Source organism: Peromyscus maniculatus, chromosome 13, assembly GCF_049852395.1.
Source record: "Peromyscus maniculatus bairdii isolate BWxNUB_F1_BW_parent chromosome 13, HU_Pman_BW_mat_3.1, whole genome shotgun sequence".
NCBI lineage: Eukaryota > Metazoa > Chordata > Mammalia > Rodentia > Cricetidae > Peromyscus > Peromyscus maniculatus.
The window spans coordinates 52150855-52178099 of record NC_134864.1 but is presented as its reverse complement, the minus strand read 5'-3'; the positions used below and the strand labels follow the sequence as shown (position 1 = coordinate 52178099).

The 27245-nt window shown below is 39.0% G+C and overlaps 1 protein-coding gene across 1 annotated transcript in view; it reads left to right on the top strand.

The window, feature by feature from the left end:
- Positions 1–27245, top strand: part of Pard3b (par-3 family cell polarity regulator beta) — a 978380-nt gene that overhangs the window by 421157 nt on the left and 529978 nt on the right. Inside the window, exon 4 of the mRNA XM_006975013.4 lies at positions 10171–10280. Coding sequence (XP_006975075.2) covers positions 10171–10280 — 110 coding nt within the window. The remainder of the gene's footprint in view (positions 1–10170; positions 10281–27245) is intronic.

The window sequence follows — 27245 nt, the reverse complement described above, 5'->3', positions numbered from 1 at the left end:
AGAGTCCAGGTATCTCTGGATTGAAAGCTTGATCTTTGGGCCTGTTTAAGTTCTGTTTGGCATGTACCCTGTTAAGTGTCCATTTGCTAGGATTCCTATAGGATTTTGTGAGCTTCTTGCCAGTAAAGAATTGCCAATGGACTATTGCTTCCTCTTTCTCCTTTGCTTGCCTCTTTTTCTTTTGCATTCTTGTCATAAACTCATTTTTATAATTATCCTTAAATATTTACCTTAGTTCATTTTTTTAATTTTTCTGTTTTTCTTTCTTCGTGTTTGTAATGTGTATGTGTATGTGTGTGTGGTGTGTGTGTTAATGATCTCATAACTAACACAAGTCTTAGTTACCTTTCTATTGCTATGAAGATACACCATGACCAGGGCACTTGTAGAATAAATAGTTAATTGGATTTACAGTATCAGAAGGTGAGTCCATCACCATCATGGTGGAGTGCATGGCAGCAGGCAGGCAGTCATGGTGCTGGAAGAGTAGCTAAGAGCTTAAGTATTGAGACAACAACCATGAGGCAGAGAGAAAGCTAACAGGGAAGGACAGGACTTTGGAAACCTCAAAGCCCACCCTCAGTGGTATACCTCCTCCCAACAAGACCACACCTCCTGATCCTTCCCAAACAGTTCCATCACCTGGGGACCAGGAATTAGATACATGAGCTTATAGGGGCCTTTCTTGTTCAAAGCACCACTGAGCACGTCTGTGTAGGTGCACGTGCATATGAAAAATGGAGGTTCCTGCTGGGAATCTCTTCAACTTTATCCCCTGAGGCAAGGTCTCTGAAACCCAGAGCCCTGGGGCACATATGGCTAGTCTTGCCTGCAGGCTTGCTCTAGGGATCCTGTCTCAGCCCTGTGGGGCTGGAATTACCAATGGGCTGCCACACCTACTGAGCATTTATCTGAGTGTCTGAGGATCTGAATTCCAGTCCCCAGGCTTCTGGGTAAGCACTTGAACCACTGAATCACCTCCCCAGGCCTCTTTTTATTTAGCTTCTTGCCATCAGCCTCGAGGATCTTCAATGATAATACTTTGTGCATTACAGGCTGGTAATATCCAGAAGGCCTAAAAACTATCTGGAATGTTTTAGACATTCATTTTTAAAAATTGAATAGCTGAATCCAGGAGATACAAGGTAAAATATAAATATTCATATAAGACAGAATAAGATGGAGTAAAGTCCACAAAGACAGAGACAGATCCACATTTTGTTAGGATCTAATTGTAGGAAGTTTGGGGCAGATTAATATTTTTAAAAGGAACAAGAATTTTAAATACAAAATTATATGTATAAATTGATTATTTTTCAGAATGATAAAATTAACAATTACAAATTGAGTAAAGTTAATATGTTAAAGATATAAAATATAAAAATAATATTTAATTGTTATACTCTTGTTAATACTTGAATACTGGACTTTTCTGAATTTGTCTCTGTATTATTTAATGACTTTTCCTATGTAGCATCATTTTAATGGAGTAAATTCCTAATTCAATCCTCATTCTAACTTGATAATCAGATTGTATTTGTTTAAATAATGCTTTGGGGGATAGATAACCATGGGCCTTCAGACATGCACACCTGTGATTCATGAAACTGCTACAGGCTTCTATCCAAGTAGCATGGAGGATTTTAATTCCATGCTGCATTTCCAAGTACGTCACAGTTAAAGAACGTCTCATTGTCAAGATTCCAATGAGAACTGAATTATCGCTTGTGATTTTATAGATATAATGATTAAAGAAATCTTCCATCTACTAGTTTTGTCCATTTCAGATCCTGCTGCTCCTTTCCTCTGTACCCACACACTTCTGGTGCTAGATACAAACAGAGCACATTCTTGAGACAGTTGCCTGCCTCTGTACCTTTTGGTCCCCAAATTAGGTGAACAGCTACATCATATGATCACCAGTAATAACTAGTGTTTTAGTTATAAAAGCTAAAAATTGTCCACAAAACTATATATAATTGTCTATAAAACTGTCCACAAACTATATATATATATATATGTATATATGTATATATGTATGTATTCAGCTCAGCTCTCCTTAACTGGATTCCAGAAATACTTGGCCACTCCAGTGTCAACCAACAAAAGGAAAGGTGTAGGGAGACATTGAAAATTAACATCTCACACAGATAAATTGGACAAAATCACATAATCACTTGATCCTGTTATTAAGGTTGCTCCTCCTGTAAGAAGCCCATGCACAGGAGGCCCTGAAGTTCTGATACCCGAACATTGCAGAGTAGAGATGGTCCATTGCTGTTGGGGATAGCTCTGGAAACGATGACAGGATTACAGAGGTTGGGAATATTAGCTAATGATCATTTAGAATCAGAGGACATGGGGCACTTTTAGCAAGTATGGATGGTCCTGTTCAGCACACAGGACATGGCAAAGAACTTAGCATGCAATATAATTAGAGAGGAAGGTTGGGTAAGCCCCCAAGTCCTTGAAACCCAGAACAGAGAACTGAAGGTCAGCAATACAAGGTGAGCTTCCCCTTCTAGCCTCAATGATTTAGTAGACTTCATTTGGACTTATTACTTTATGTATTTTTATGATTATGATTTATGTCTTTTTAAGAGTGTTTCCATTTCAAACATCAGGAACTTTGTTTGCCTTTGCTCTGGTTGACACTTGGGATCTAACATATGATAGAACCTGGAATTAACTGCCCTCATATAAAATGAACAAATGATAACATAAAATGCTTTAGTTATGAATTTGTAAGTGTCAAGCAGATGAAATGTAGAAACTTCTTTAGATGGAAGAACCCAGACACTCAGGCATGTTAACAACATACATGATTTTGAAGGCACTGCCATCTTCCAAGAAAAATGTGAGTCCCAAGAAAAGCCTTAAAAATGCTTCCCTTGTTCTGATGGCAACAGTACTGAGTTGAAGCAGCTTCCAACTCTCAGAGAGACTTAATCACGTGAGGCCCTTCTTACCCACTGTCAGGTCAGGAGGATTTCTGTGACTTGCCTGTGTTTGTTTCATCATGTGTGGAACAAGTATAGTCTCTGTAGTCTGAAAAGAAAGATAAATGGCCCTAAATGTTAGTCATCCTCCACTTCTCCCCCACTTTTATAGTGATGCTGGGAATCTCTTTCCTAATGGAGTGATATTTAAGACTGAAGTTTCTGGACTACCTAAAATCAGCCTTCGTCTCTCTCGTGTGGTTTCTCCATCACAGCATCTGAAAGCATGTCGCAGCTGCTGCATTCATCACCAGCCAGGCCCCAGGGCAGGTCACTCACTCCTGTGGAGAAAGTGATCTCTGCTCGGTGCTTGGCCATAAATTGTGCAGCTATTGATATCATTACCAATTTTTTTATGGGTCTCCAGGTATCATTGCTGTGTAGTTTGTTAGACAGCCATTGAACAAGCCCTTTCCGAGGCTCATAAAAGTCCACACACACAGATACCTAGTTGTCTCCAAAAACAAAGAATGTGCTACTTTCACCAGGCTTACTTTATTCAAGTATTGACAGGATGAATAGGAATACTGGAAGGCATGTACATCACCTGTCAGATAGATACATTCCAGAAGAGTGAGGCCTAAGAAGCTGTGGGCAAATGTCTGCCTCTTCCATATTTTCCCACTGACTTCCCTTTTATCTGCATTTTTCAAATGCTTTCTTATATACATATCACTGTTTCCTTGTAGATCGGGATTAGGACTTTGGGGTAGCTACCCAACATGGCAACCTGTTCATTCTGCTGCTGCGATGGATGTGGAAAGGGAATGGAGTCCATGGGTTACACAATGCTAAAGCCACCATTAGAAGGCAGGTTTCCAGAGCTTTGGCCTTTTGAACCAAACTTCTGGAGGACAGTCTCATATTTTAATAACAGACACATTCAGCACATTTGAGACCTCAAGATAATTTCAAAGTAACATTCTAGGTTGAGTACTTGTGGAGTCAGCTAAAGAAATGCAGTATTCAGACACCAGAATGCAACCCGTGTTGGTGGACGAACAATCCCGACTCCCTGTAATTTTTCCTATTTCTTTAACTATTTTTTAAGTTATAAAAATTTTCTATCATTTGCAATTCCAAGCATGGTTGATGTGAGAGCTATACCAATTTAAAGGGTTCTATTTAGGATTTTTTTCCCTATTTATCTTGTCATTTTGTGTCAGCAATATTAGAAGTATAATTTTTATCCTTTTCTGTAAACTGTCCAAGTGTTTCTTTCCATGATTTCCATGGCACTGCAGGAACTAATTTCTCACAACAGAGGGAACTGAAGACTGATGGGGCAGCGCTTTCTGTACACTCACGGGCTGTCATGGCAACCGTCCTCCTTTCTCCTTTCTCCCCCCCACACATTCTAAACTCTCTTCTGAGGGCTCACTAGCAACTCATGGTTTTACCTGCCTTTCATTGGAGGAGTCTAGAATAGGGAGTCTTAGCTCTTTGTTTCTTAGCATGTGATATGGAACCACTCAGGCACTTCCTGGTTGTCTTTGTACATATCACATTTGTCTCTACACTGTCATTCTGGCCCACCATGATTTCCAGTAAGAATTATTTCAGATTAGAATCAAATCATCGGGAGTAAATGTCCATTGTTCTTCTTCACCCAAGACACATAGGATCACGACTGCACCCTGTGCTCACTCTGGGCTCAGCCTGGTTAGGATATAGTTTGTAATCAGTTGCCAAAATCTCCCATTTTCTTCTCCAGCTTCTCTCCGTTGCTGCCTCTGACGACAGACGCTCTACCCGGCATCTTGATAGTGCCCTCCCTGCCTCCCAAGCCAGAGTCCCTCTTAGTCTTACAGACTGTCATGTCTTCACATTCACTGTAGCTGCCTGGGGATGAAACAACACTAATACTGACAAGCTGGCCTTCTGGCTTCGCTCAGGAGGATCATTAACCATCTTTAAATAAATAAATTGCTGCTGCTACTCTCCGTACAATTTAGAACATGTGTCCTTGTGACTTGATGTGTGGCTCATGTTTGAAACCATTGTTTGTTTTCTCCGCTGCCAACAGCTTCCTCTGTTATGATTCTTCGGATTCTTGGTTTCTTTTCTTGTAATGGCCTGTCCTTCAAGGCCCTCCAAGTTCACTATTAAATGACATCACTTGTCACTTAAGCAACTCCACCCAAACACAACCTTCAGATATAGAAATCTCTCCCTCCATCTCCCCCCTTCCCCCTGTGGGGTGTGTGTGTGTGTGTGTGTGTGTGTGTGTGTGTGTGTGTGTGTGTGAGAGAGAGAGAGAGAGAGAGAGAGAGAGAGAGAGAGAGAGAGAGAGAGAGAGAGAGAGAGAATCAATTGTCATTTAAGCAACTCTATCCAAACACAATCTTGAGATGTACAAAACTCTCTCGTTCCCCCTCTCTGTCACCTCTGTGTATCTGTCTGTCTCTGGCTCTCTCTCCTCTCTCTGTGTAAGCATGTTCACACACATAGCAAACTCAGAAACTTGTATTATATAGAAACTACCTCCCACCCTCCATTCATGTTGGCCTTTATATCATGAATGACCCATTAGTATAAAAATTTGAGCTTTTAGGCCGGGCGTTGGTGGCGCACGCCTTTAATCCCAGCACTCGGGAGGCAGAGCCAGGCGGATCTCTGTGAGTTCGAGGCCAGCCTGGGCTACCAAGTGAGCTCCAGGAAAGGCGCAAAGCTACACAGAGAAACCCTGTCTCAAAAAAACCAAAAAAAAAAAAAAAAAAAAAAAATTTGAGCTTTTAAATAATTGTTGCCTCTTTGAGATTTTTTTCAAAGACTTAGGGCTATTTAATGGGGCTGTTGGGTGTCTAAGTGCACCCCCTTTGTGCATTACTCTCACCAACATCAAACTGGCAATTGTTTAATAACTAGAAAATCCACCATCATTCGTAGACACCTGAAAACTAATTCCACTTTTTTCTCCCACCAGCCTGGCATGTCTTTCAACGTCCTCCAAATTCAGTATTTAGTGATGCCACTTGTCATGTAAGCAAGCTTCATCCAAACACAGCCAGTGCTGACTGGCACACCAGTCTTAGATTTTGAAGACAAAAGCCCTTTGTGAATGTGTAAGTTTTTAGAGTGAGGCTTCAGCTATAAGTACCCCAGTGGGAACTGAGGTTACTATGACAAGATCCTCAATATGGGGACATAACCATCAGCTATGTCCCACACCAGGGCTTCTTCTCTCTCTCTCCATGTAGCATAGTTCTCTTCCATGGCCCCAGGGTATCTAGCTAAACAAAATGGAAACTTGCATATCCCATCGCATGTGTGTGCATTGGTATGGATTCTCCCGTCACCTAGCTGTTGTACACCTGTTATGGTGGCCTACCTTTATGTATACCGAAACCTGCTGCATGTTCCTGTCTGCCATGGTTTCTTCTATGAAGTAAGCTAACGTACTGTGGTTGTTCAGCTCATGACCATCGCCTCCCCAGCACCCACTGCTTTGGTCCTGTTGCACAGCTGAGCTCCCCGTATTTAGCTGTAAAGATAAGCATCATGCAATATCCCTTATTTTGTTTCCCTTTTGCCTCTACTGGCTTTTAAACTCTGACTCCAGGGAATGCTATCTATGACTTCTTGAGCTGAAATGAACACTTTCACCTTAAAATCTAAGAGCCTTCTCAATTCGATAGAACATAATGGTTGGAAAACTTCTCCCATTTTGAATTCCCTTCATACTCTATCTAATATTATATATGATTTTATATAATATATATTTTTTCAATTCTTACTTTAAGGCTATGTATTACTGTACAATTAGATTTTTGCTAGTTTTCAATCACATAGTATTCACTAAAAATGATTTTGATTTTCTGAAGTTGATCTTTTAGATAAGCTAACATTGTTATTGTTCACAACAAATGTCAAGGGACAGCTCTTCCCTCGAGGGGAATTTGGGAAGAGGAGGGTAGTCTTCCTGTCTGAAGAATACACAATGGTCAATGTCATATATTGTACCAGACTTAGTGCCTCCCCCTCTTCAGCTCTTTCTTGTTTGTATGACCAGGTCTTCCATGGAGAGACTGTCACAGAAAAGTCCACTTTCAGTGTCCTGGAACCAGCACAGACAGTTCAGTCATGTGACTCCAAAGGCCATTGTCTAGTCCCCTGTACTGATGTGTGGCAGTTTTCAGCAGTATGAGCATCCACAGGGGAGGTCACAAGCTCCTTCAGTGCGTATTTCTTTCTGCCCCTCCCCACAAGGAGGAAAAGTGAGTCACCTCCCTCTTATTTAGTGAGCTTGACTGGGAAATGCAACTTCAGCTCTACTGTGGTCCAGGATTTGCCTATCCATTAAGCCCTCTCCATACATGCCTTTGTTGAAACAAGGGTGTTCTCTCTGGCTTTGAGTGACAACTCTGACTCTCCTTGACAGCAGCCTGCTAATAGGGGTTGGCAGTTTGAAAAATAAAATGAGGAGGGTTTGTTTAAAGCTGAGATAACAGTTCATATTTTGAGATGCTCATTATTAATTCCAGTATGAAATGATTTGCACTTGTTATTAACACATTAAGACAGCCAAGGAAAAATTAGAAGGTGACTCAACAGGGGACATCCAAATGTGAAAGGAAGAAAAACACAGAGGGAGACTTCTTCCTAATGAGCTGAGTCCACGTTTAAGAGAGATCATCCATCTTAAAGTTTGATTGGTTGCTTCAAGGTTTGGGTGTGTATTTATTAATTAAAATTTGTAACTGATACATAAAAATGTGAAAGGTGTACATAATAACGGAGTACCATGGATGATATTTATTTTATATTCCACATAGTTGATACAGTGGAATAAAGTGAATTGTTATCTCCTGAGTGTTGTGGCATATTGGATGCATAAAGCTGAATACCTGTTACTTCAAAAGCATCCTAAATAATTTAACATTTTATCAGTAAAGTGGGAGATAAACTGTGATGAGACAGAGGCTTGCATCCTCAAAGCTGAAGAAAAACCATCTTCTATAGCTTGAAAAAGAGGCATTTATAATCTAATAAAAAGCATGTGTCATACATCATGACATGTGTGTTTGTATGTATATGTGTGAATGTATTATGTATGTATACATGCATGTATATGTGTATGTATTGTGTATTTGTGCATATGTGCATGTATGTGTTTATATGTGTATATGTGTACATGTATGTGTGTATATATATATATATATTTGTGAGTATATGTGTGTATCTAAATGTGTGTTTATATATTATGTATGTATATGTGTGTATATCTGAATGTATATGTGTATTTGTGAATATATGCATATGCATTTATTTGTGTATATGTGTGCATATGTGTATGTATATGTGCCTATGTGTGTCTGTACATGTGAGTATATGTGTGTATCTGTATATATGTTTATATGTGTACATGTACGTGTATATCTGTGTGTACATGTGTGTATGTATATGTATACATGTTTTATGTCTCTATATGTGTGTATGTATGTATATGTATAACTCAGCTGAAAAGTCATAGTAACTAAAAACTAAAATTTTCTAAAGTTGTTAGTCATTATTTTCTTTTCTCTGCTATATCCTCGCCTTGTTTTTGACAGTGAGAAAATTTTATGGTGAACCAAGATGCCATTCCTATTTTTCTGTCCTTTTTCTAACTTGAGATTGTTAAATTGTAGTGCACTCACCTTGTTAAATACATAGAAATAATTGAGAGTTTCAAGGTGTCTCCCTTCCTCTTCTCCCAATTTCTTTGGGACTTTAAATATCATGAGTTGTTTCTGAGAATAATACATTTAGACCAGTTCTTCTCTTCATGCTACTGATAATTTAGGGGTTTAACTTGAAAGAAACATTGCCTATAGGTCAACTGAAGAAGTGAAAAATTGATATGAGACTGAATTTTAAGGAACTTTTTCCTTCTAGTCCAGTTTATTTTTCAAGTTTCATTGAAGAAACAGTTGCCAACTGTACAGCCTAACAGTTATTTTTAACATTGTTGAGAGGGAGGAAGTAAAGAATAATGTGATAGAGTGTCTATTAATAAAAAAGAGCAAGAAAAAAAGTATGTGGGGTTTTAATACATTTTGTCATGATGTCTCTAATTTTTATAGCATATTAATTAATGTACTATGAAAGTTTTGTTTTCAAAAAAGCAGCTTCTGTATAGAAAGGGGTAAACGTGCTAGCAACTTTATGTTTTGTACAGAAGAAAAAGAGAATGTTGTAGCACGTATGAAATCTGTTAGGTAAATGACTTAAGATGGGGATGAAATGTTCCTTTAAGCTAAAGTAGCTATTGAAGTTTGAGAAGTTATTTTCAGAATGTTTATTGATAAATGAGAAACTGCATTCCACTGTTTTTCACTCTTTTCTCAACAATATATAAATAAAAGTTAATTTTTCTGTGAGAGTAACGTTTAAACCACGAAGAGGTTTTTTCTTTACATTTTTCTCTGTAGCAGCCAGTTTTGTCTGAAGCACGTTATTTCAGGCCCTAATTGCAGTGAGCGTGGTTAGGTTGCTAGCCCTGCTGAGATTGAATTGCGTTTGAACTTTCTAATCTTTTTTTCAGAATTTAATAACTGACTCAAATATTTAATAGTGGAAGCTTTTATTAAGTTAAAAAGAAATCAGAATATATTTTTAGAAGAACTAACTTATTTTCGTTATCAGTTTTGTCTACTTTAGGGGAAAAAGAACAGAATGGAACCAATCCCTTTGTATACTTAAATAGACATTAATGCCGTAAGCCCAGAGCATGATTTCATTCAGTGTATCACTGTTCAGAAGGTTGGGGAGGCATCAAATGGCGGTAATAACTGTGCTTCCAGGTCTGCTAAAGAGCAGTTTACATTGGATGTTTGAACTTCTTCATTAGTCTTGTCCATAATTATTCTTTAAAACCCCATGCGCTTCTGAGGACCGCCCTTAGATTCCCCACTCTGGCCTTGCATCTCCAAACACATCTGTTAAATGCAGTGTCCGGTTCTAAAATGCAGGTAAGGGAAGATGAGGGTTGGAAGATGGAGTGCATGCATGCTGTCTCACCTAGAGATGCCCAGCGAGCCTCCGGTGGATTCATTTACAAGTCTCCTTAGAAACGGAGTGGTGAAACATGAAAGCGTGTTATAAACCCTTTTAATTAAAATACGTTGTACCATATATTTTCTTCTCCCCAGGGTTCATTCAACCTCTGACCTCTTATTTTGTCCTGCAGGCACTCCACTGCTGGTGAGGAGAAGCAGTGAACCAGCACCAGGGCCACATGCTGATGCCCAGACGAGCGCTGCAAGCCCGAGTGGCCAGAGTCTGAAACCTGTTGTTCCGGTAGGTGTCTTACCATTCGAGTTTCTGTGAAGGATCAAAGGACCTTACCCATCAACTCCAAAGAGCTGAGAATTAGATACAGGCCTTTTGATAAAATGCAAAGTAGTGGTTATAAAAATAGATAGCATGGTATCTATCTGCTGGTAGTATGTAGTTACAGCGATAGCTATTACTTACATAGCACTGATTGCATGACAGACCCTGTTCAAATCCTCACGTAAATTTCTACATGTAAGTAAGGGTAGGTTTTAATCTCCATTTTCCTGATAAAATGTAGGGCAAGGGGGACTTTCAGGACACATAGCTATTTGTTCAAGGACACATAGCTAGAACATGGGAGACCCAGGAACTGAACCAAGTGTTCTGGCCGCAAAGGCCTGTTTCCAGCCAGCGTATGGTCTTGCTGTATGCCTTCTGTCATCCTGCTTCAGAATGTCAAAGTCTAGACCGGTGAATTTTCAGTGATTTAGCACAATGCTTTGTAAGGCAGAACAACGTGAATGATGATAAGAGTTTGAGTTCCCAATAGCATGAATACATGAAGCCAGCACTGGAGTTCTAGAATTCAGCATTGAAGCTAAAGGAAAATAAACTCTAGAAGAAAAAATACTTCTGAGACAATGTATTTGTAACTGCTGTATTTATGACTGATACAGTAAGTGAAGAATTACTTCCAGGAAAGGTATTTCCCACCCATCCACATAGACTGTGGAGTTGTGTTCTTTAAATTCTCAGTTGGTCTGAAGAACTGTAATGGCGGTTCATCCATCCAGATAGCCTGTGAGTTAAACGTTGGCTAATGACCATACATGTCATCACAAAGAACAGCCTCCAATAATGTAACCATAGTTTCAACACTCCTAAAAGCCCATCCGTGTCTCAGTACAAGTCTCACTTTAGAGCACTTTATGAAAGATGGATATTAGGGTGATGGATGGGCTAAGACAATTCTCACAGTTTGGTATAATTTTGTTTTCAGGAACCTGTGCCAAAGTTTATAAAATGGAGGATGCTATGCTGCATTATTGAATATTTACCTGTCAATTAGGATTTTCCCAATTTTTGCACATTTTTCCTTAAAGTACTACCTTTAAAGAATTTTAGATGCAATATTATCTTATTATCCTGTTTAAAACTCTGTCCTCTGGATGCTGGAAATGGTTCAGTGCTTAAGAGCACCTTCTCTTTTAAATATGTATTTTATGACTTATTTTTTAATATTATAATATAATTACATCATTTCCCCATTCCCTTTCCTCCCTCCAAACCCCAATATACCTCTCCTTGTTCTCATTCAAATTCATTGGCTCATTTTTAAAAAAATGTTGTGTTACACACACACACACACACACACACACACACACACCACACACACACACACACACACACACACACACTCTGCTCAGTCTGTGTAATGCTACTTGTATGTATGTGTACGTTTTCAAAGCTAACTCTGCGGTATTGGATAGCCCATTGATTATTTCTCCTGCGTCCAGCATTCTTTAATTGCCGTAGTTCCTCATGTAGGCTGAGGCCTCATGGCGCTCCCCCATCCACTTTGGCTTGCCTCTTGGTGCATTCCTTATTCAGCTCATCTTCAGCAGCCACGGTGGAGAGCACCTACTTTCCTCGCAGGGGACTCTGCTGGGAATGCCAGCTCCTGGGAATTCAATGCCCTCTTTTGGCCTCTGCAGGCACTTCATTCATGGGCATGTATCAACACATATAATCACATAATTAAAAAATAAAAATATAATCTTTAAAAAAAACCCTCTGCTCTTTAGGGAAGTATTTTTGATAGAACATTAATAAAAGTTGGGTATGTCTGATCGACTTTATTGATGAATACAGTGAAAGCCAGTGTTTGGTATTTTGTGGAGATTTTGTTTGTTTTCATTTCATTTTAAATATGCAGTGATTGAGACCAGGTTAAGTCTAAATATATTGAATTGGGAAAAGGGAATGATATAAGTATGAGAAAATTTACATAAACAAGAATAAGTACAATTTAATGCATATTTTATGATGTCTATATACCCTAAAATGAGTCTGTCTGATTAATGTGCTATCACTGTTTGAATGTGGAAAATCCACCCACATATATTTCTGTTTGTATCACATAGACTCAGTACTTAGAACAATTGAAATAACATAAATATTGCTTTCTCTTAGAGAAAATTAGGGCTCCCATCTTTCTAATAGTGTTATCCAAATATGACTGCAGGGAATTCTATTTGGGTTGTGTAGTTGGATGATTTAGTATTACTAGCAGAGATGTGTAATCTAATTTCAGGAAAAAATACTACCACTCAAAACGCTTGTACCTTGCCTTTATGTGGGTTACAGGGCTTACATGCCTGCACATCAGCAGAAGAAGGAAAGCAGACATTGTCCTTTCTTCCATAGTAGGCTATGTGCATGGTGCTGAGTACAGACTGAGGCCTGAAAGACATGGTCCTTGCCCTGGTGCAGGACTGAAGCACATGGACTTCTCTTGCTTCAGTTATACAATAATCTCTGTGGACTGTGTGATTCGAGTGTTCCAGGAGCACATGCTGTGTCATGCTTCTCTGGATCTAGAGCCAAGTACATGGAAGGGGCTCCGTGTGCATGCTTTGGATTAGAAATGAACGCTACATATAAGGCGAGAGGAATATCTTAGAGTTTCTGATCAATAAACTAGCTTTTTTGAATAATTAACCTAACCCAGCCAATCTTCCCATTACCTATTACCCACTCTTCAAAACTCTTTATTTTTTATAATGTTTATTTAGTCTGCCTAACTCAGGATACATTAATTGCCCTGTTGTAAAAACTGTAGACAGTGAGTAGAGATTCTTGAGCGGGTGTCCATTTCCACTTAGAAGAAAACATCGTGTGTGTGTGTGTGTGTGTGTGTGTGTGTGTGTGTGTGTGTGTGTGAAAAGTCTCATTAAGTACTTTTTGTTGACTCTGCTCAAATAAGTTTGCTATCTTGGATTAAATAAACTATATTATTGAATTATTTTAATTATTTTTATTTTTCTAAATGTGGTAAATATCAAACTACAAATTATATTTATGGTTCTTATTGCATTTATATTGGGTTGTGTTCCTCTAGAGAGAAGTGAAATCAGGTGTAAATTAATGAAATGATTTGAGACCCTGGGAGAAGGTCTCTGAGCCCCATGTCATCTCTTGAGTGTCAGCATGATTAGTTGTCACCCTGGCTCCTTCCTGTGGAACAGTGCGGTGCCCTCACTAACTCTGTAGAAACCCAGGTACAGAAAAAAATGCTGTGGTACTAGATGTACCCATGTACTTGCTATCAGTATTTGCTCAGTGATGATATATTGGCTTTCTGGGCATTAACATGGGAAAACCACCACTACAGACCTTACACAGTTGTTTCTTCATGACAAGGACCGTAGGCATTCAGGATGTGTAGATTGCAGACTTGGGCTCTTTCCCAGATCTCAGATACCAGAATTCTCCTGGAAGGGTCACCTGTAGCAGCTTCATTCCTCCGACTGGATAATAATTCCCGGGAAAGGAGAGTTCCTCACAACCACAGCCTAAGACTCTAAAGAAGGAACACTTGACTCATTGGACTGCCTTTAAAGTCACAGCTGATGACTGTCGTTTTTAGCTGTACTTCATTAGGCTCACCCCAGTTAGAATGCGCAAAGCTGATGCCCAGACGTGTGCTGTGTGGTTTGGAAAAGTTAGAAAAGCTGAGCCTGTCTGACTGATTGAATTATTACAAATTGGTTATTTCAGAGGTACACTCATAGGCATGTTGGACTTGCAAAACAGAGCCAAATAAGAAAATTTGGATTCGCTGCCAGTTTCCAATTCTGTGTGCTGAAAACCCACCAAATTTCAGTTTTCATTACTTAAAGTATCATAGATAAACAGCATGGAAATTTGTTTCTCTGCTTCCTCTTCATACCACGACAGTATGGCTATTAATGTCCAAGCAACAATAGTTTTTCATCTTCCAAGACAGTAGCCAACCACATTCTCTTGATGCTTTTGAACTGAAGAAAGAGAATCCTGGGGACAGGATATTGTACTGAGACTTTTCCTATAGGAAGCCTTTCCTTTCCTTGATTGCAACCTGGTGTTCTTTCTTGGCTTAAGGGCATACCATAAAACCAAGCCCTTGAAATTGATGTTCCTAAATTTGCAAATGGAACTCTAAACACATGTGATATTTCCCCCTTAATATCCGGTTAACTAATATAGGTGTTTGTGTTTTAATGACTGTTTATATCTTCCATTTAATCCTTAAGGCATGCCGATCCTGCAGAGTGACTAAATTAAAAAGTAGATTCCTTAAATGTATAGTACTGTGGTTGTTCTATGAGAGTAAAAGGATCATGCTCTAAACCTGTTACTTGTTATATTAGCAAAAGTGTGTGTGTGTGTGTGTGTGTGTGTGTGTGTGTGTGTGTGCGCGCGCGCATGCGTGTACCTATTTACATCTGGCCTTTAGAAGTTGATATCTGTATTATATACATTTTTAAAAATCAAGTAGTCAGTTCAGGTGTGTTAAAGTAAAAGCAGTGGATGGTTTTCAGGGGTGTGATGTCTCTCTGAAGTTACATGTTCTGGTGCAGGATAGGCATGGGACTCATCATTCTCTAGATTTTAGAAGAACAAAATATTAAGATGAGAGGCCCCATTATTTAGGGTTAAATAGTACAGGGAACCAACTCCTCGACTCCTCAGACTGATGGTGATAAAGCAGCAGAGGTCTCACCCTCTCCTTGCAAAGGTTCATTAAATAACTCAGGTTATTTCACCATGTTATCGTCCTTCCTACCTAACATACATAAATTCAGGATTTTGAAATGAATGGTTTTTTTTCTCTCTTTTTTTGCTCCAACAGCAACACATACCTGTTTATTCGATGGCAACATGATGGCCCAACACTCTATGGTTAAGATTCAGGGAGGGGAATGCGGGCTGGCTATGGAGGATACCCTCAGAGAAATATTTCCAGTTGTCAGCAATGTTCTATTGGAGGATAAGCAGAAATTCAACCAGTCTTTGGAGATTTGGGTGTTTTTTCAGCAAAGATACTGACGGTGGTACTGGTGAGGGGGAGTATTTCCAGTGAGTAGCTGCATTCTTCTTGCCTCTTGTATATATCTGTGGATTGAGAAATGAACTATTGCATATCTCTTTCCAAGCATGTCAATATATTGAAATTATAATAGATGTTTCTCCCCAGATTAAACTTTCTCAAATCCATGAACGAAATCATTGGGATATCATAATTAAAGTTGAATGCCTAGTCCGTTGGAATAAAAATCTGAAGGGGTTTGGTTGTGTAGTGTGGGTCATACAACCAAACCAGCTAAATGTGATCTGCCTTCCTTAGTGATTATTCAAAGTCTACACATAATGAAAATATGAGTGAGTTTACGTCAAAGCCCAACCTAAGATTTAGTAGACATTCTGGACACACAAATCTTATTTTCCATCCATTAGACAGTACAGCTACACAAGGCTATAGAAGCTCAAGATAGATGACTGCTGGGGGGTCTGAAGGAAGGTGATACCCATTGTATTTCAGCCAGGAGCGTTGGATGCCGTGCAGCCAAAGGAAGGAGAAATACCATGTAATATACAACTGTATTATTTAGAGGTACCGAATCCTACAAAAGGTTTTTCTTTCTCTCAGTTTTTTTTCTCTTTTTTTCTGACACAGTGATTTAATAATAGTCCTGGCGTTTGAAACTCCAGCTGTTCACGCTGTGTGCTGATAAGACCAGAGTTTGAAGACACACTGCAGCGATGGTTTTCATATGGCTTTGTTTTAAGACACAACGCTGCCAACCAGTATTCACGAAGCCAAATGTTTACTAAGTTTGGCAAGTTTAGGGCAGCTTAATTTCTAAAGCAGTGCGCTTAGAGACTAGGGTTCAGGTACGGGAGAGGGAGGGGCCCCATTTTTTCTACAGCAGAGTTTTTCACGGCATTTTGCAGAGGTTGATTAAAAAAAATGGGTTAGCTGAATGTCTGAACCATGACAAGACAAGGACCCTGGGAATTGTGACCCCTGTTCAGGCACATGCCTCTGTATCACTTACTTTGGGTCTTGTTGAGAACTACAAACAAAAATTTCACTATTTGAAGTCTGTTTCAGAAATGAAAAAAGCCAACTGTCTTATTTTTTTATTTAGCCAGGGTCTAAGCGTAATGCTAACTGAGTTTTGCTTTCATATCAAAATACATTGATTGATCCTTTAGGTATCTTGTGCTGCATGCCATTAGGAAAGCTTAAGACATTACTCCTCTCTGCAGGAAAGTTAGAGCCCCGTTAAGAAGACCAAATTCAAAGCAATTGAACAGCTCTGTCAACCCAAGCTCATGTATCAGATTGCCAGATCTTTCATTTCAACCACCAGTCTGCCCATTCTTTGCCTATACTCTACACGTTGGCTGTGGGTTTCATTTTCTTAAACCCTGAAGGGAGCTGCCACGGTGGGTGTCTTTGGTAGCTCTCATCGTCTTGCAGTGTGACTGCCTGTTGGCATGTCTGCACGTTACCCAAACTGCAGGCCTGTCAGTGGCAGAGCTAGTGTTTCCTTCTTTGTGTCCAAGTCCCCATCTGTAGTGCCTGGCACATGGTAAATTATAAAACTTTCCTTCTGAGATGGGTAAGGTGAAATCAATCCAACAACCTTTAAGCAGCTTTAGCTCATTTGGTAAGTGGGGATGTTGGATATATGTGCACATCTGTTTGTGTAGATGCATACATATATATATATATATATATATATATATATATATATATATATATATATATATATATATTTGACATGGTATTCTGTCCCCAAAATAGTGTCAGTGGAAGATTTCCTGCTTTAGAGCAACCTGTTGCACAACTTCCCTGCTACATGTCAAAATATTGCCTGGCGGCTGAGGTCAGCAGTTCGGAGTCTCAGACTTATTTCATTTTAGAATTTTAGCAATGAGTTGGTTCAGAGAATTAGTTGAAATTTTAGGGAGAGAACAAGCCATTGTTATTCTGCATATGAATTGTTATGGAGGCTATTTTTACAAGTAAACCGCAAAAAAAAACAGAATAGAAATTAATACCGAGGTGGTAGACTCAGTTATTTGAACTTTATTTTTTGTCAACCAAATTGTGAGTTCAATAATATGAAGTTAGTGATCCTATCAGTTATAATGCTATACTTTTCAAAGAACTCAAAGAAACTTCTAATTTTAACTTTGGCTTCATTTCTTATGCCAGTGCATCTACGGATGTTTCTTTCCATTGTTTCATCTAGCCCATCTTTCTTAATAGGTTTTTCTAGTTTTGATTGATATACAAGAAAATAAAAATACCTCCGGAATGTGGGTTAATTAGAGAATTGGGAACATTCACAATGTGCTTTGTGGCAAAACCTCAATGAGTGTAACAATGTCATGTTCGTGCTTGGGTCAGATCCAGTCTGATGGTGCCTATTTGACATTTACTTAGATGTTCAGCTTTTCTGAAGATCAGGATCCAAGACTCTGAATTATTAACACACTGAAAGAACTAGTTAAAATGCGAATGATTCTCTCCTAAAATGTGTGTAACTAAAAATAATAGTAATAAACAGGAAAGCTACATAAACTCTGCCATTATTGATTTAAACCCCCAAACTAATGATTTCTGGGCTCCAGACATGAGTTGCTAACCTTGATTAGAATGGATTCAACTTTAAATTTCATTCTAATGTCCTAGACTTCATTGATATCAATGATTTTTCTCATGTAAGATCCTAGTAGTCTGTGTGTATTTGCCAAGTAAATATTAGAGAGGAACCTTTAAAATAAAAACCTGAACACCCATACAGAGGCAGCATCAGAGAACCCTGCACACGCACACACACACACACACACACACACACACACACACACACACACACACACACAGAGTGAGATAGCTTACATTAAAGTCAGAAGTCTAAAGCCAAGTAGCCAGGTTTGTCTAAGGTTAAAGTCAAGGTGGAGAGCTGTGGGGTTATTTTGGGGTTTGGTGTTGTTTGTTTTCTATTCTCTTCCATGCAGCCCTTTTGTGCCGAAGGCATTTACTAAACATCCATGGAGTGGACTGAAAGGGTTAATGGAAGTTCTCCCTAGAGAAGCAGCAAGCTTCTGGGAGGAATAGAGAACTTTTTTTTTTTCCTCGAGCATGGCGATATTCATAGAGCTCTCTTCAGATGAGGAAAACGTTTTTTCTTCTTGAAACATAAACTCTTCTGAAGTGTGAGTTTCATTCTGGCTCCTGCTTTCAAAGAGAAGTTCGTCACAGAATGACATTGTACAGACATTAAACAAGACTTCTCTTTCTCAGGAGGGGGCCCCTTTCCTAATAGTCCTGTGCCATAAAGTAGAATTCTGATGTAGATGAATCACATTTTAAAAGTCGCTACTGTGTGTGTTTTACGCTTGTGGAAACATGTAACATCCTCATAAGCAGCGTGTGGCTTGTCACAGTGCAGCTTTTGATGTCTGATTAGGTGATCATGGGGACATCTGGAGTGAGTTAGGTTTGAAGTGACTATTCTGAGGTAATGGAGGACCCAAAGCCTTGACAGTGCTAAGTTTTTTTTTTCCCAATGAAAAGTTTTTGCAACCTTTACCTTATTTTGGGGGGCCTTCTTTCCAGACAGATCTCCCTACTTTTTAAGTAAGAATGGATGAGAGGCATTTGTTGCAAAAAAAATCATAAAGGGTTCTTGTCGTGGGAAAGAAATGGCAGCTAATACATCTGAAGTCAGAACTGACTAACTTATTACAGGGACTGATGCCTGTACTTCCTCTGCCTTTAATTTCACTCACTGCCAATCAAACCAGCCTTCTTCATGTTAACACATATATAAAATGTATTTGACATTCAGCTCCATTCTTAAGGCGATCCAAAGAAAAGCAAGCAGGCATGGAAGCAGCTAATACTGTTTAGATTGTGATACTGTGTGTTGAGAGCGCTCATTGAGAGCTTACTCATTAATACAGCCAAATTTTATTTGCATAGTCTCGGAATATGAGCAGTGTGTAGAGATGGTATAATTTCCAGAGAGGTCCCTTACCCCAAGTGTTTGGGATGAGACTTTGAAATATTTTCACATAAACCATGAGCTATCTAAAGACTAGGCCTAATACTAAATTATTTGTTTCCTGAGCACCTTAGATACCAGCTTGGGGCAGTTGTACATAATATTTTTTTAATAATCTGCTTTTTTTGCTATAGACTATCACAGGAATTAGGGTGTGAGTTTTTCCACTTGGATTATCAGGTTAGAGGTCTCAGTCATTAAGACACAGCTCCTTATTTATTCATGACTAAAACTACTATTTATCTATAATAGGTGGCTGAATTAGTATCCTATCGCTCGTGTATATGATGTTTAGAGGCTTCTGTTGGAAATTAGATCGTTTCTCACTCTGCCTATTGGGTAGAGTGCTGCTATGGGCACGTGTGTATCATGTTCAGGTCCTTGTCTGTGGCAGGGCACGACAGCACACACTGCACTACCCAAACTTCAGGGGCTGAAACAAGAGTCTCAAACAAAAATGTAAAAAGCAAGCTATGTACATCCATCATATCCACACATATAACACAGATGAGGTCCCGTTTTTCATCCCTTCTCCTTCTAAACAAAAGTAGAATTTCTGAATCATATAGTTATTCTGTTCATTATTATTACTATTATTATATGATATTATTATTCCAATTTTCACTTTTTAAAGAAATTATTTTTCTCAGACAGACCATTTTACTTTCTGATTTTTTTTGGAAGTAGCCATCCTAATGAGTAAGATATTATCATGGTTTTTTATTTGTACTTCCATAATGATTAATGATGTTGAACATCTGCTGAAATGCTTAATGGTCATTTATATATCTTTGGTCTTTAAAAGTCTTTTATCTGAGTTTAAGTGGGGTTCCCTGCTTTCTTTGTTGAGTTTTAAGTGTGATCTATAGATTCTGAATATTAATTCATTATTGGGTATATGATTCGCAAATATTTTCATTTTTACTTTATTGATTGTATTTTAGGGGAAAAATGTAATTGTAATGAAATTCAGGTTTTCTGGTATTTTTGTTTTGTTCTTTGATGTTGGAGAAATCAGTATCTAGTATTTCTAATATGAAGATTTTTCTCTGCATTTTCATCTATCGGTGTTATAGTATTAACTCATTCATTGAGGACTTCAACCCATTTGTAGTTAATTTTCATAAATTATGAAAACTTTATTGTTTTGAACATCAATATTCATTTCCTTCAACATCGTTTGTTAGAAAGACTATTACTCCACATAAAAAAAATCCTAAAATATATATTGAATATCATATGGAGGAAAAATTTATGAACTATACTTGTAAGAGACTAATATCCAATGCATATAAGGAACTAAAACAATTCAGTAGCAAAAATTAATAATAAAATAAATGGCTAAAAAAATAAGCAATAGTTCTACATAGATATTTCCCAAGAGAAGACATAGATGGACAAGATGGAAACACATGCGTGAGAAGATGATCAAGGGCTAGAGAGATGGCTCTGTTGTTAAGAGTACACATTGCTCTTCCAGAGTTCAATTCCCAGCACCCACAGGGCAGCTCACAGCCAATTTCAGGGTCTCCGGTGCCTTCTTCTGGCCTCTCCAGTTACCATTCTGGCATGTAGTGCACCTCTGACACATGCACATAAAACACACGCATAATATAAAAATAAATAAATCTTGAAAGAGAAAGAAAAGATGATCAACATAATAAATCGTCAGGGAAATGCAAATTAAAACTGCGGTGAGGTACTGCCAGGATCTCGGATGGCACACTCCTGTAATCCTAGCACTTGGAAGGTTGAGGTAAGCACAGGAACTCAGAGCTGGCTGTCCAATGAGATTCAATGAGATGCTATAAAATGGAGGAAGAGAAGGAGGAGAGCACTAGTGAGGGTGTGAAGCAAATCCTTACATATTAGTGATAGAGATGTCAATTTCAAAACAGCCATTATGAAAAACACTATGGGGGTTTCCTCAGGTCTTAAAGCTACGCCATTAGATGAACCAGAAACCTCCAAAGAAACAAAAGCAGTATGTTGAGAGTGGTATACATGCCCGTGTTTGTTATAGTACTTTTCCCAGTAGTTCAGAAACAGAGACAACCTAAGTGTGCCTAGCCTGAGGTCTTAAACTCAGCTGCCCTGGCAGCAAAGGGAGGAAGACCACAATTTCAAGGCCTGCCTGTGCTACACAGTAAAACCAAGAGCAGGCTGAGGAAACAGCTTAGTGGAACAATGTTTGCCTAGCATGCAGAAGGGCCCTAGGTTCACTATTCAGTACTGAAGGACAGACAGGCAGATGAAAACAGGCTGATAATGCTTTAGGGGTATAGATAATTGGTAGCACACTTGTCTGCCATGTGTAGTACCCAGATTTAATTCCCACTATTGCCAAAAACAATATCCTACATTTCCATTAAATGAATGGACAAAGAAACTGCTGGAAAGCTATGCAAACACAACATGATGAAGCCTTCTCATTTGTAACAAGATAGATAGGAGTCAAGCTGTTAATAAAAGAAGCCCAGTGATACCTGAGCTCATTAGAATCAGGAGTCTAGAATAGTTATGGGTGGTAGGCACCAAATGCTGGAGCAGAGAAAGAGACGCAGAGCTGAGGAAATGTTGCTCAAGCAGTACTAGTTGTAGTCACATTGGAGTTAGATGTTTCAGTGTTCTTTTGCATAATACAATGACTATAGATAATGGTGATTTCATTGAATACATCCAAAGATCTGGAAGAGAATATTTTGAGTTTTGCACTATAAACAAAAAATAAGTGCCTGAGAAAGCATGCCTACTCTGATGTGAACATTACACCATTTACACATGCACATCAAGTGCAGCCCCATTTAGAATTAGTGTATGTCAACTAAAAGACCGTCCTTCCTCACACTGAAGGATCTCGGCAGCCTTCTTGAAGATTATTTGACTTTATATGCAAAAGTTTACCTCGAGGTTCTTAATGTAGCATTTTGTTGTCTAATCTCTGGTTTTCTACTGAACATTGAGTCCAGCAAAAGGACAGGAGGGCCCCATGTGTGCCCCCCTCTATTTTCCATATACACTTGTTTTTTTTTGCCTGTGGCCTTTGCTCAACTATTGGCTGACTGACCAATGCTGATTTCCCTTTTCGCACAGTGAATGTGTCTACATTAACTTCATAAGCAAGTACAGCACTATTTCTTGGCCACTTCTCTGTCTCTCTTGATTCTCTCCACTCTAAGGTACACCTTGTGTTCATCCTTTCCACTGTGACTCTTCCTCACTGTACCCCGAGTTCCCTCTTAGGCTACATTTTTTACATATTTGGAACATAATCCTATAGCTAAAGAGCAATGGCGCATAGGAAAGGTTTGCAGAAGGAGTGAAATTTTGAGGCTGAAACTGTTCAGATTCCACTTTGGTTGCATTGACCTGCATTCTGTTCCTGCCAGCAAGGGGGGGGGGCATGTATTACCATCCCCGGGTCGTGGAGGGAAGGGTTTGTCTTCCTCAATTCCATGCTCATACCAGGTGTTGAAATGGTTATGTACAGGTACTCCTTGATATACAGCGGTGTTACAAGTCAGTCGCCCCATGGTGAACTGAAGATATTGGCAGGCAAAATGCACTTAATATACTGGACTTCAGAACTCGATGGTTCGGGCCAATCTTAAGCATGCTCAAAGATTCACGTTAGCCCACTGCTGAAGTTATGTAACACTCATTCCCTAACACACTGCTGAGTATTCCATGTACTTGGCTGGATGGCTGCAATCCCACAAAACATCTACAACCCAGCAGAACAGCAAGGATCAGCTGATTCCTCCACGTCTGCAACAAACACAGCAAGAGCTTGTCACCCGGCCCAGGGAACAACCACAGCATGTGCCTCTAGGAGCAAAGGTCAAAGGTTTACCGTCAAATACTTTTCTCTTTCCCAATGCCAAATTGATTTTTAAAACTCGAAGTGGAACTTTCATAAATGAGGGAGCATCCGTATTCCCCAGTCTGTTATCCCACTCTATAGAAAGTTCGGTTTTGATGCCTTGATTTTACAGATGAAGCATCTAGGCTGAGACAAGTGAACTCGTTTGCGCTGAGTAGCAGCACTGACGACTAGCAACAGTAGGCTTTGCCTTCAAATTGTCTTCATCTGAGCTCCAGGCTTTTACCTCCTATCACTGAGAACAGATATTACCTTAAGTACCATTTTCCTCCCCATGATACAGCCATTGTTCGAATGCTTTGGGAAATCATCATTTGAAGCTGCCTTCAAAGTCAGTTATCAGCCATTTAAAAAAAAAAAACTTTATTTTTATTATTCTATAGTTACACTTCATTTTTCTACCAAAAATGGTATTGTTCTAGCTGAGGCCAGAGCTTGTATTGTAGAGCTAGTCTCAAATGACTTAACTGTTTACACAGTTCGGATACCCCTGAGAAGTTCTAACCACCACAAAAGCATGTGATGCAGACGTTAAACACATTTGTGGAAAAAAGACTCAGATGTGCTTCAAGCACCAGGGGTTTATAGCCATTCTTTGTTTATGGAATTGTCTGGTGGTTAAGACAAGTCGGTTTGATCCCTGACTCATCCGCTGGCTCATTGTCAGGCTAAGCAAGTATAATTTTGTACTCTATCTGGAAGGAGAAGATTGTCTTCCATCTTGGTCACAGTGGAATTTCGAGGTTAATGCCTTTTATCTTGAGTGCAGCATTTAACAGATTGTGGGTGTTTAATATATGTTAATAATAGTGATAATAATGAATGTTGATAATTAAAGGTCTTTTATAATTACTAAATTTCTAATGTGTGTTAAATATAATTAAAGGGAAATTATTTAAATTAATATGCATGCCTACAAAAACTGGAGCTAGCCACAGCTTTTATTTTTAGCTTCTTAAATAGCATCGTGGATGTGAATCCAGGATTAAGAAATCCAGTGATAATGACAATTTCACCGGGGTCATGTATAGAGGGAGAACCCATGTCTGGTTTGAGTCTAGAAATGAAAAAATGCATCTTTCTGAGCTGAGAGGCATTGTGAATGGGAAGCCACAAGGGACGTTTGCAGTTGGAACTTAGCCACACGAAGCTGTGCATCCAGCATCATCTCTAGCTCTTCTCTCTGAAGTCATTGCTCATGCATTTTACACAGGGAGAGAAAAGGCTTTTCTGCAAACAGGATACCACCCCAGAAAAAAAAAAAGGATGGAAACAAAGCCATTAGAAGAGGTAGTTGGGATATAGTAATAGTAAGTAATGATCCTGAGCTTTAGTGTGGAGATTGATTGGCCAAACTCAAATGAACCCATGCTCCATAGGACTGTTGCTCCATAAGGTACTGAAGGGACAGAGCTGAAGTACTGGGAGGAGCAGGTTAGCATGGCTAAGCACTTGTGTGCTCTGTGTGAGGGCCCCGTGCAAATGGAGGCCCAGCACTTCAGGCAGGCTGATCTTCCTGCTTCATTCCCCTTGTTTTTGTTTCACTTTTCTCTGCAAACTGCAGGTTACAATTGCAGTTCCATCAGGGGTTGGCTCAGAAACAAGTGAAATGTTACTTATAAAACCGCATGAGTGTGTTGGATATATGGTGTACATGAAGGATGTGAAGATTCCAGGATAAAATAGACAATAAAGAGAATTAGAGAGTTATACTCTCTTAAAGGTGAACTTAATCAGGTTTGGTTTTACTTTAAGCAAGGAATAACACATGTCTAGAAAAAATATTTGGTGTTTTGTTTTGTTTTGTGACAGGGTTTCTCTGTGTAGATTTGGAGCCTTTCCTGGAACTCACTTTGTAGACCAGGCTGGCCTTGAACTCACCGAGATCTGCCTTCCTCTGCCTCCTGAATGCTGGGATATAAAAAAAATATTAATTGCAAAGTCAGTCATTGAATGTATGTTCAGTGTTTGCAAGGACCTTTACAAGCTCTAATCGTTTGAAAATAAAAGGTACCCCTCTGAAGGCTAAGCCTTATGGCAATACTGGAGCTGCATTGGTGAATCCTGCTGACTTTTCTTTCTTGAGGTGAAATGATTCTCTTCCTTGTAAACATTTTCCATGGAAAGGCTAGAAGGAAACAGAACAGAAGTATTCTTTAGCAGTATTTTCTAATGGTCCTAACTCACTGTCCATCAAACCACACAGCTTTCTAGAAGTCCTGTGTCCTTCTGCACTCCGCTGAGTTGGGCCCCCTTCTCAGGCTGGGGTAGCCTTCTGTGTTTGTGGCATAGATACCTTCTCCTCTGCAAAGTCAAGGCTGATGTACTTTCTCCTCTTAACTCTTTGACATCCACAAGCATTAGTGTGCTCCTTCTGAAGAAGGCTTTTAAAGCAATATGTGATATATTTATTGAAAACATGATAAAGTGCATCATTAGGGGAATTCAGATTTAATGTGGCACCAAGTATCAGAGGTCAGTCCCCAGTCAGAAAGCTGTTAGTTCCTTGCTTCGGGCAGGCTCTGCAGTGCTCACGGATGGAGCCAACTATTTCATCTTTCCTTCCTACTGTCAATCAAGCCCTTCCCTTGCAATGGGAGTGGCCAGTCAAGACCAGTGAGACCACATCTTGGTGTGGTGAGTCTGTGTGGCCTCTTCTTTTCTCTACAGTGGAAGTGTGCTGAGACTAGAGAGTGTTTTTATCACCTCTGTTACCCAGCACTTAAATGCCTGTTGCAGATATTTAATAAGTAATAACCGACTGAATCCCTGAATTAATGACAGAACAACCGACTGATCGCTTGACAAATGGAATGGAAAAAAGAACACATTGTCAGATTCTAACGTGAAGATGGTTTTGTAGAGAAAAGACTTTAAAGGCAGTATTTAAAATGAAGAATGAAGGGTTTCTAAAGGTCATGTCTAAGTTGCCTTTAGACTGGCTGCTGTGTCTTTAGTTTTAATTGGAATACAAAATAATGGGTTTCGTTGGGATGCATTTACTCCTGTACATCACCTGCACTGCTTATGTTTATTCCCATCCCTAGTTCCACCCTTACCTCTCATAACTTGTGCAGCCTCTGTGGAAACTGTTCCTCCATCCAAATAGCCCATCTTTCTACTTCTAAATGATATACACACATTCCACAGTCTTCATTGAGACAGAACATGAAATATTCATCTTTCTGATATTGGCATATTTTGATGATGTCCATTTTCACTCATTTTAATACAAATGACATAATTTCATTTTATATATCTAAATAAAACTTATTATTCATATTTCCCCCCCTTTCTTTTTCTGTTCATCTATTGACTGGCATCTAGGCTGATTTACTGTCTTGATAGTCTAGATACAATAAATCCCTGTTTACATGAATTGGCTGTTATTTGTGGAGCTCTGACTTACATTCCTTAAGGTATATATGTCCAGCAGTCATATAACTGAAACCACAGTAGATCTACTCTTCATTCTTGAATAAACATCCATATGAATTTCCATAGTAGCCACTAATTTACATTCCCATCACAATATATAAGAATTCCCCTTTCTCTCCTTTCAAGAATTTTTTTTTTGCCATAAATTATGGCTATTTTATTTCAGCTCAGGGAAAACAGTAGAGAGAAAAACACATGCTTCCATCCACCATTCTAAGTTAAATGGCAATAACTGGGAAAACTGAAGCAGATACTTATGTATAAATATATATACATACATATATATATATTTGTCTATGCATATTTCAAATGTTAGACTTACTGGCATTTATATCTTTGTTTTATTTTGTTTTCTAACAAATTTTCTCACAAGTCATGAAATGTACTACTAGTCCTTGTACCTCAGTTGCCTCATCAATTGCTTAATATTATTTGTGTTGCAGTCATTAATTTGTGTTTTAGCCACTTGTATCATTGGACTGTTTATTTGAAAATGTCATGGGAAAATGTCAAGTCCTACTCTGTCAGTCACCCAGTCCT